This window comes from Podarcis filfolensis (assembly GCF_964270895.1).
Source record: "Podarcis filfolensis genome assembly, chromosome: 16".
Classification (NCBI taxonomy): Eukaryota; Metazoa; Chordata; class Lepidosauria; order Squamata; family Lacertidae; genus Podarcis; species Podarcis filfolensis.
Window position 1 is genome coordinate 29,273,295 of NC_139620.1, and position 10,425 is coordinate 29,283,719.

The 10,425-nt window shown below is 47.6% G+C and overlaps 1 protein-coding gene and 1 long non-coding RNA gene across 2 annotated transcripts in view; both read right to left on the bottom strand.

Moving 5' to 3' along the window:
• The window catches only part of LOC310751483, a 363,050-nt gene that overhangs the window by 1,471 nt on the left and 351,154 nt on the right, over positions 1 to 10,425 (bottom strand). The gene's annotated exons all lie outside the window — the stretch shown is intronic.
• LOC310751396 (synaptic plasticity regulator PANTS) lies at positions 370 to 9,173 on the bottom strand. Its single transcript, XM_083590743.1, has 3 exons — positions 9,026 to 9,173; positions 3,934 to 4,101; positions 370 to 615 (listed from the first exon to the last, which is right to left on the bottom strand). The coding sequence occupies exons 1-3, from the start codon at positions 9,101 to 9,103 to the stop codon at positions 490 to 492; spliced, it is 372 nt and encodes a 123-aa protein (XP_083446869.1). The 5' UTR covers positions 9,104 to 9,173; the 3' UTR covers positions 370 to 489.

Sequence of the window (10,425 nt, forward strand, 5' to 3'; positions counted from 1 at the left end):
TTGGGAGCCAAGGTTTGACTGTACACAAGAACTTCTAAACCACCTTCACTCATCGTGTACAAACCTACAGGATTGTGTCCATTGTAGCTCTGTCCTGAAAGTCAGTGGTATTCTGACGGTACTGTTTAGAACATTGTTGAGCGAGGGAAAACACAAAGGGTGCCAGAGGACAGCTCACAACATTAAATAAAGCCCATTAGCCATTACAGTTAAATGGTACATTCACGTTCAGAGACAATATACCTCTTAACTAGCAAGTATGGGGACTTGTAACAGGGTTACCTCCCCAAAATTATCTCTTTAACACACTGTTTACTAAATAGTTCAGAACAGATTGTACTTTAAAAAAAATATCGAGCACCACTATAGTGAAGTATATGGTTGCTGAGAGCATGGGTTTATGGCCGAGAACTCCTCTATACAGCACAGTGTTAGGATTCCATAGAAGGCATCGCCCAGAAGTCCAACACCTGGTATTCCAGGGCCTCATCATTTGGGTTTGTCTTCATCCAGAGGCAGATACCAGCTTATGGGAGGACCTTTCCTCAAGTTCCACACCGGAGCATACTTCTGTTTCTCCATAACCCGCTCTCTTTCGCTCTTGCATAGGGAGTCCTGGAAAAGGACAAAATCGTCAATAATAATAACAACTATTATTAATACAGGGGGCCACTAGGTGGCGCATCAGAAGATGGCTGACAATAACATCTCTCCGACCCACACGAGGTAATTTGGAGGCTATGATGGGGGTAATTAGCCTCCTTAACCCCCCCAGGATTGTGGAGGGGACGGCCCTTGCCTGCTGTGCCCTATACCACCCCCGAATTTGTGGGGGTGGGGGCACTAGGCACAAAGCCCTCCTGTGGGATTCCGGCACTCCTGGACGCCGTCCCTGATTCGCGCCGCTAGTTGCAAGCATCTTCAAAAGAAACAATTTGGACGAGATAAATTGCACATGCTTCAAGGAAAAAGGGGAGTAAAGACTGCTGACAGAAGAGATCTCTGATAACAAGACAAGAATAAAATATGAGAAGATACGTCAAGATACGGTACAAATGACTGAGGGGGGAGGGGGGAAAAAAACCTGCCTTCCTTTTTCTTATGTGATTTAACAAGAACCCCCTCCCCTAATGAGTCAGAAACTAAGGACTTAAGCTGTGGATTTAAGGCTGTGTGGAGATAAACTTTCGAACCAAAGCAATGTTTCAAGATGAAGCTGGAAAGCTAAGAGTTTTGGAATGACGCAGTTAAAAATGCCGTCGCCATTTTGGGAGGCATTGTTGGAGCTCTTGGGTCTGGGAGGAGAAAGAGAGAAATAGAGTTGTTTACATATCGTGGATCAACTTCTCGGTGGGACTTAAGAGTGACAAATGCCAAATTTATGATGGAAAGAGCGATGCTATCTACGAAGGAGATATATGGAAACCATCTGGACTTAGTGGAGGAACGGGAAATCCACACAGGATTATTATTTTGCTTATCGGCTTAAGGAGACTAACAGAAGAGATCGTAAAGGAAAAATAGAAATTATATGAACAAGATATGATGTGGAAACACCAAGATAAGACTGGATAGAATTATGAATTTTGTTTGGACTGATTGGGACTGATTTGGACATTAACGCAGTAATAAGAAGATGATTTGAATCCCCCTTTGGATCTTGAAGTATGGGTTCCCCCAACAAAATTTAAAAATTTGGCTTTGTAATTTGGAATTTATGTGATGTGATTTAATTTGATGTGATTGGCCAGTTAATAAAAATTATTTAAAAAAACCACAACAACTATTATTAATACAATGCCCTCAGTGAGCATGGTGCTATGCAGAACAGAAGATCTCGGGTTCAAGCTGGGGTCTCCAGGTAGGGCTTGGAACAATTGTGAAATCCTGGAGAGCTGGATAAGCATCTCAGGGTAGGCGTTTCTGACCCAGGCAGGCCAATGGTCCCAGCTGGTAAAAAAAAGCTTTGTCTGCAATCTTAGAATCGTAGAGTTGAAGGGGCCACAAGTGTCATCTACTCCAACCCCCTGCAATGTAGGAAACCTTTGCCCAAAATGGGACTTGAATCCATAGCACTGAGATCAAGAGTCTCATGCTCTACCAACTGAGCTATCTTGTAGGTCATGGCTCACTGGTAGAACACCTGCTTTGGGTGCAGAAGGTCCCAGCTTCAACCTCCAGGTAGGACTGGGAAAGACTGGAATACTGGAGCTGCTGCCAGCGTAGACAGTAGACTGATGGACCCATGGTCTGACTCAGTGTAAGGCAGCTTTCTATGTCCCTCGGTATTAAGGGAAGGATGTGTCTGCAAAATGTCCCAGGTTCAATCCTCAGCACCTCCAGGTAAGGGTTAGGGAAAAGCACCTGTGTGAAACTGTGGGGAGCAGCTGCCAATCAGTGTTGATGTACATCAAGGGTGGGCTTATGGTTGGTGGGATGGGGGAATCTGCTGGTTAAATATCTGGGTTATCGGTAGATCAGTAAGGGGTTCCGGCTCCCCATAGTAACAACAAAAACACAATTTTGGTTAGTGATTTTATACTTGTAAACCGCTTAGAAGCTGCCTTGGCAATATAAAGGAACTAATAAACAACAATAATAGTTGATAAAAAAATTATGCTGCTACAATAAAGCAAACTTGGGGGCAACAAGACGTGAGATTGTGTGCAAAAGTAGTTCCGGTATTGAAAATAAGGGTTGTATCCAGCTAGTTCTGCAGGTGTGGGTGAGCTTTGGCCCTCCAGATCTTGCTGGACTACAACTCCCATCATCCCTGGGCACTGCCCATGCTTGCTGGAGCTGATGGGAGTTGGTCAGCAACATTGGGGAGCAAAAGGTTCCTCGCACCTATTCTACTCACTTCAGTACAGCCACGGAAATTAATCCAAGTTCATTACGTCTGTTAAACTTCAAGGAGTCTATGCTGAGGATGGATAACACAGGATATAGTGAACCAAATATATTTAGCATTTCTATTGTGCTTAGGTTAGGACATACAGACAACGGCCATTTTGCACGCATTCCAGGCATGCGCATGCCTGGTCAGACCCGGAAAAGGACGTAACCGGACGGGGTGGGTTTGCACTACACTGTCGCATGCAATGACCCAAAATGCAACCCCAGCGCAAATTGGGGGTTGCCTGTATTCCAAAACCTGTTTGTTCTCCCCATCGTTACGAACCACACGATAGGTTGCATCCACTGCCAGTCCTACTCAGAATAGACCCAATGGCATTAAGAAATACGCCACTCTATGCTCATCAATTTCTCTTTGCTTACTCTGTATGGGATTGAGTTGAACCATTGTTTGAGAGCAGCAGGCAAACCACTGTTTTGAGCTACTCTGTTATTTAGTTTTGATGGTGTGTTATTTGCACCTGGCTCTAGTTGGTCAGTCCTGAGGTTACAGTAAAGAAAAGCAACATAGATCTGACACATCTGAAATCTGCCCACCCTACGGAAGACTAGTCTGAGCTAGATACAGTGGTACCTCGGGTTAAGTACTTAATTCGTTCCAGAGGTCCGTACTTAACCTGAAACTGTTCTTAACCTGAAGCACCACTTTAGCTAATGGGGCCTCCTTCTGCTGCCGTGCCGCCGGAGCACAATTTCTGTTCTCAACCTGAAGCAAAGTTCTTAACCTGAAGCACTATTTTTTTAAATATATTTTTTATTCTTTTTCCATAAAAAATTATACATCCAAAACATCTTTTTTACATCCAAATTCCTCCTTATTGACTTCCCTCCTCCTGCCTGAAAAACCTTCCTAGTACTTTCTTTCTCCTGAAGCACTCCTGGGTTAGCGGAGTATGTAACCTGAAGCGTATGTAACCTGAGGTACCACTGTACATTGATGGTTGACACAGTAAAAGGCAGCTTCCTATGAATGGATTTTTTCATTGCTACAAACCCGCGCTTTGTCCCTTGGCATACCTTAGCCTCTGAACTTTTCGTCTTCTCCCATGCTTTGCATTTCTCATAATCTCTCTTCCACTGCTTACAGAAAGGCGCCTCCCCATAGGTATAGTAGTAATGGAACAAATTTCGGATGCTCTTGCAATGTTTCCATTCAGACCAGTAGTCATTGCAGGCTCGTGGGGGCTGCCAAACATACACACAAAATGTATAAGCAAGGAATCAACACTCGTCTACAAGGCAGAGAGGACCATAGAAACTGCAACAAAGTGCTCTTCTGTTCCAGGTGCCTTCCCAGACCCGCTGAGAGAGGCGGTTATTAAACCACTTCTTTAAAAAAAATCTTTGGACCTGGCCATCATGGCCAACTATCACCCAGTCTCAAATTTTCCATTCTTGGGCAAGGTGATTGAGCACGTGCTTGTTGAACAACTCCAGACACGCCTGGAGGATACAGACCATCTGGATCCCTTCCAATTGGGATTCAGGCCTCATCATGGGACTGAAACTGCCCTGGTCACAATGGTCGATGATCTCTGGCAGGCCAGAGACTGAGGTGAAAGCTGTTCCCTGGTCCTGCTGGATCTCTCAGTGGCTTTTGACACCATTGATCACGACATCCTTATGGATAGTGTGAAGGAGTTGGGAGCTGGGGGCACTGTTATACAGTGGTCCCGTTCCTTCCTCCTGGGCTGTGTCCAGAAAGTGGTGTTGGGGGGGGGTGAGTGCTTAGACGCCTGGGCTCTAAGTGCCTCAGGGTTCTGTCCTCTCCCCCATGCTTTTTAACATCTACATGAAGCTGCTGGGAGAGATAAACAGGGGGTTTGGGCTGGGTGTTCGTCAGTATGCGGATGATACCCAGCTCTACTTCTCCTTCAAATCAGAACCAGTGGAGGCAGTGAAGGTCCTGTGTGAGTGTCTGAAGCAGTTGGTGGGTGGGTGGGTGGCAGCTAACAGATTGATGTTGAATCCTGACAAGGCAGAAGTACTGTTCTTGGGGACAGGGGGCGGAACCCTCGTCCTGAACCGTGCCCCTGAAGGCCCAGGTGTGCAGCCTGGGAGTCATTTTGGACTCACAGCTGTCCATGGAGGCACAGGTCAATTCTGTGTCCACAGCAGCTGTTTACCTGCAGCATCTGGTATGCAGGCTGAGACCCTACCTGCCCACATACTGTTTCACCAGGGTGGTGCATGCTCTGGTTATCTCCCGCTTGGACTACTGCAATGCACTCTATGTGGGGCTACCTCTGAAGGTGACCCGGAAACAACAACTAATCCAGAATGTGGCAGCTAGACTGGTGACTGGGAGTGGCCACCGAGACCGTATAACACCGGTCCTAAAGGATCTTCATTGACTCCCAATACATTTCTGAGCACAATTCAAAGTGTTGGTACTGACCTTTAAAGCCCTAAACTTTAAAGGAGGAGTAGCGTTGTTATTCCGGGAGGATTGCTCTTTCAGAGCTCTGGCATCACCGGCGATCTCCAGCATTGAATGTGTTGGTCTCGTGTGGGGCACCAAGGAGAGCTTGGCTGTCTGGCTGGTGTACCGACCACCCAGCACACCTGCAGCCACCCTGTCAGACCTGCTGGAGGTGGTGGCGGGCTGGGCCTTGGAGTTCCCAAACCTACTGGTTTTGGGAGACTTCAACGTCCATGCCGATGCCGCTCCCTCCTCACAGGCTCTGGACCTAGTGACTTCCATGGCAACACTAGGGCTCTCCCACTTTGTTTTGGGCCCCACTCATCAAGCAGGCCACACGCTGGATCTGATCTTTGGGGCTGGCATAGATGTGATCATGCTCCCCGCTGTGGAAGTGCCATGGTCTGATCACTACGCTCTGAAAGCCAAGATTGACTTCCCGCTCCTCCCCGGCTCGGGTGGCGAACCTATTTGGGCTCGTCCGCGAAAACTGATGGATCCTGATAGATTCCGACAAGCCTTGCGGAACCCTGCTCCTCCTGGCGACTCATTAGATGACCTTGTTGAGGACTGGAATAACCGGCTCTTGGCAGCCATTGACGAGATCGCGCCTAAGCGCCCTCTGCGACTCCGTCGAAACCGAGCACCTTGGTTTACTGAGGAGCTCCGGAAAATGAAGCGGGATCTCAGACGGCTAGAGCGAGTATGGCGACGGACTCGTGACGGAGCCTCAAGAACATCTTATAGGACGCTTATGAAAGCCTATGAGATGGCTATGAAAGCTGCTAAGAAATCTTACTTTGCAGCTTCCATTGCATCCGCTAGCTCTCGCCCGGCACAACTTTTTAGAATAATTAGGTCAATAACGTCCTTAGGAGGACAACCAAATTTAAGCACAAATTCGACCCACAGCTGTGAGGCATTCGCGAGCTTTTTTGCGGAGAAAGTCCTGTTGCTCCGCCGTGACCTCCCTGCCAATTTAGATACAGTGACTGAACTGGAGGCCCCTCGACTGACTTCAGGTCCAGTGTTGGACCATTTCGATCGGATACTCCCTACTGATGTGGATAGATTCCTCCAAGTTGGTAGGCCCACCACCTGCCTCCTTGATCCGTGCCCGTCTTGGCTGATTAGGGAGTGTCCAGATGTTGCGCGGACCGCCCTGGTTGAAATTATCAATTTGTCCCTTGACACGGGGACATTCCCAGGGGAACTGAAGGAAGCAGTGGTGTGTCCACTCTTAAAGAAAACTTCATTAGATCCCTTAGACCTATCCAGTTACCGCCCAGTTTCAAATCTTCCATACCTGGGTAAGGTAATTGAGAGAGCGGTTGCTGAACAGCTTGGTAGGTTTCTGGAGGAAACATCAGCATTAGATCCATTTCAGTCCGGTTTCCGGGACGGAGACGGCTCTGGTTGCCCTAACAGATGATCTCCGTAGACAACTGGATCGAGGCGGGTCAGGACTGCTGATCCTTTTAGATTTGTCAGCAGCCTTTGACATGGTCGATCATGATCTTCTGGACCACCGCCTTGCAGACGTGGGGATACAGGGCATAGCCCGTAACTGGCTGTGCTCTTTTATCTCTGGTCGGGGACAGAGGGTGGCACTAGGGAGGGAAATGTCGTCGTGCCACTCCTTGGTGTGTGGAGTGCCGCAGGGTGCAATTCTCTCCCTGATGCTTTTTAACATCTTTATGCGTCCCCTTGCCCAGATTATCCGGAGCTTTGGGCTGGGCTGTCACCAATATGCTGATGACACTCAGCTCTATCTGCTGATGGATGGCCACACCGATTCGGCCCCGAACACACTGACCAGATGCTTGGAAGCTGTGGCTGGATGGTTTCGTGGGAGCCGATTGAAACTAAATCCTTCAAAGACAGAGGTCCTATGGCTAGGTCGGGATGGCATGGGGATGAGGGACCAACTCCCTTCTCTTGCGGGGGCCCAATTAGTGCCATTGCCTTCCGTTAAGAGTTTGGGTGTAATCCTTGACGCCTCCCTTTCCATGGAGGCGCAAGTTACAGCAACAGCCAAGGCGACATTTTTCCACCTTCGCCGCATCAAGCAGTTGGTCCCTACCTTTCCCGCCCCGACCTGGCTACAGTGATCCATGCAACGGTCATCTCCAGGCTTGACTACTGTAATTCGCTCTACGCGGGGCTGCCCTTGAAGCTGTCCCAGAAACTCCAGCGGGTACAGAATGCTGCAGCGAGGCTCCTCACGGGGTCTCTGCCATGGGAGCATATTCACCCAGTGCTTTTAAAGCTGCACTGGCTCCCGGTGGAGTACAGGGTCACATTTAAGGTGCTGCTTTTGACCTTTAAAGCCCTTCACGGCCTAGGACCCTCGTACCTACGGGACCGCCTCTCCTGGTATGCCCCACGGAGAGCCTCAAGGTCCATAAATAACAACACCCTAGTTGTCCCAGGCCCTAAGGAAGTTAGATTGGCCTCAACCAGAGCCAGGGCCTGTTGAGTTGTTCCGCCTGGCCTTTGGCTTGGAGCCAATTTGATTCCCTCCCTCCCTCTCTCTTTTTTCTTTTCCTTCTCCTCCTGCGATGAGGCTACATTTTAATATTTTAATGTTCCATTATTTTAATGTTGTATTTTATTTTTGTTTTTAAGTTCTAATCATTCATCTTGTTTTTATTATTGCTTGTAAGCCGCTCTGAGCCCGGCCTTGGCTGGGGAGGGCGGGGTATAAATAAAAAATTATTATTATTATTATTATTATTATTATTAAACGGCCTCGGCCCCATATACCTGAAGGAGCGTCTCCACCCCCATTGTTCAGCCGAGACACTAAGGTCCTGTGCCAAGGCTCTTCTGGCGGTTCCCTCACTGCAAGAAGTGAGGTTACAGGGAACCAGGCACAGGGCCTTCTCAGTAGTGGCGCCCTCCCTGTGCAACGCCCTCCCACCAGATGTCAAAGAGAAAAATAACTACCAAACTTTTAGAAGACATCTGAAGGCAGCCCTCTTTAGGGAAGATTTTAAGGATTGCTGTTTTTATTATGTTTTCAAATACAGTGGTAACTCGGGTTAAGAGCTTAATTTGTTCTGGAGGTCCATTCTTAACCTGAAACTGTTAACCTGAGGTACCACTTTAACTAATGGGGCCTTGCGCTGCCGCCATGCTGCCGCCATGCGATTTCTGTTCTCATCCTGAAGCAAAGTTCTTAACCTGAGGTACTATTTCTGGTTTAGCGGAGTCTGTAACCTGAAGCGTCTGTAACCTGAGGTACCACTGTATGTTGTAAGCCGTCCAGAGTGGCTGGGGAAATCCAGACAGATGGGTGGGGTATAATAATAATAATAATAATAATAATAATAATAATAATAATAATAATAATGGGAATTGTAGTCCAAAAGCAGCTGGAGAAACACTGCTCTAACCCAGCTCTTTTCAGCCCCAGTTGTTGTTGTTGAACTACAACTCCCATCCTCCCAGCTAGCAAGGGATGATGGGAGTTGTAGTCCCGGAACACCTGGATGGCTTTATAAGGGACCTATTCGACTCATATACCTGCATTAGGCACAAGGCATTCCGCAGCCTGCACACCTTCTGCCACAACAGAGCAGTCTTTTGAGGGGCCTTTATAAAAGGCTTACACACAACTGCCTCTCTTGAAGGCTTTTTAAAGCAGCTTCCCTATTCTGAGCCCCACATTATCCCCCCGCTTACCCTCCAGGTATCGCTGTCAGCCATGCTGCTCCCTGCTTCGTCCATTCCTCCCTCCCTCTCCGTAAAGAGGCGGGGCATTGTGACGGATTGACCCAACCGCGCCACCGTAAGCAAGCCAAGACGCAGTCGAAGTCAAAGAAGTAAAAGCCCCAGCGGTTCACTTAGCAACGACTTCCGGCTCCCGTTTGCGGCAGTTTGGCTGAGGCTCCGCCATTGGGGGGGTTAAGAGTGGCGGGGAAAGGCTAATTAGGGGATAATTGGGCAAGGGGGCGGGGAACACCTTCGCTACACACCCAGTGTTTTTGAAATAAATATCGCCTGTGCAAAACAGAGAAGAACAAAACGACTTTTTTATTTTTACAAAAAGGCTTGTTTCCTGTTCCTCATTTAGTAGGGATATTATTATTCAGCAATACCAACTCAGTCTGGAGAGCTCAGCTGGTTAGCGTGGCTTCTCCTGTTCGTTGTCTAGAAAAACGCAATGAAATATTATCCTAACAGTCTACTAAGAAGTAAATATTGAGTTGAATGGAACTTTCTCGCAGGTGGCTGAGGACAGGATTGCAGCCTGAATGAGTCTTTTTTGGCTTCACCGGTTTCCCACTGCACTACCAAATTTACAGTGTGTCACTAAGGCCCCACATGGCAACTTAGGCATAGTGGTGTAATTGCCTAAGCACTTAATTTAACTCGGGGGTAATTTTAAGGCCTGGGGACTGGATGTGGCCCAATCGCCTTCTCAATCCGGTCTTGGAATCAGCATGTTTTTACATGAGTAGAATGTGTCCTTTTATTTAAAATGCAGCTCTGGGTTATTTGTGGGGCACAGGAATTCGTTCATATTTTTTTTTCAAAATATAATCTGGCCCACCACATGGTCTGAGGGACGGTGGACTGGCCCACAGCTGAAAAAGGTTGCTGACCCAATTTAACTACACAGTGTGAAAGCACAACAGTATAGTGTGGCCATTTCTTCAGCCATCAGAAGGTAGAAATTTTGTTTTGCTTATTTATGCTGAAACATTCATGAAGGATGAGACGATCAATGGCTACCAACCCTGGTGGTTATGGTTCTAGCTCCACTGTTTTCTGAATTATCAGTTGTTGGAAATCACAGGAGGGGAGAGTGTCGTTGCGTTCAGGTCCTGCTTACAAACTTCCCATGCGCATCTGGCTGGCCACTGTGAGGGCAGGAGGCCAGACTAGATAGGCCTTTGGTTTAAGCAGGGCTTTTCTTATTTAACCAGGACGACTATTAAGAAACTGTATCTTTACCATCCATTCCACATGCATGTAAACCACTAATTTTATTCCATCTAGTTCTAGCTAAGAAACCTGCACCTGAGCTGTAACACTTCACAGTACAGGTCAGGTATCAAATGGCTGAATGTTCTGGCATA

What these genes read in the sequence shown, in the direction of transcription:
- LOC310751396 (XM_083590743.1), bottom strand. Translation starts at nt 9,103, where the DNA reads ATGCCCCGCCTCTTTACGGAGAGGGAGGGAGGAATGGACGAAGCAGGG. An exon ending in CTGACAGCGATACCTGGAGG is followed by an intron (nt 4,102 to 9,025) that starts GTAAGCGGGGGG and finishes TATGTTTGGCAG; the next exon opens with CCCCCACGAGCCTGCAATGA. An exon ending in CGAAAAGTTCAGAGGCTAAG is followed by an intron (nt 616 to 3,933) that starts GTATGCCAAGGG and finishes GTCCTTTTCCAG; the next exon opens with GACTCCCTATGCAAGAGCGA.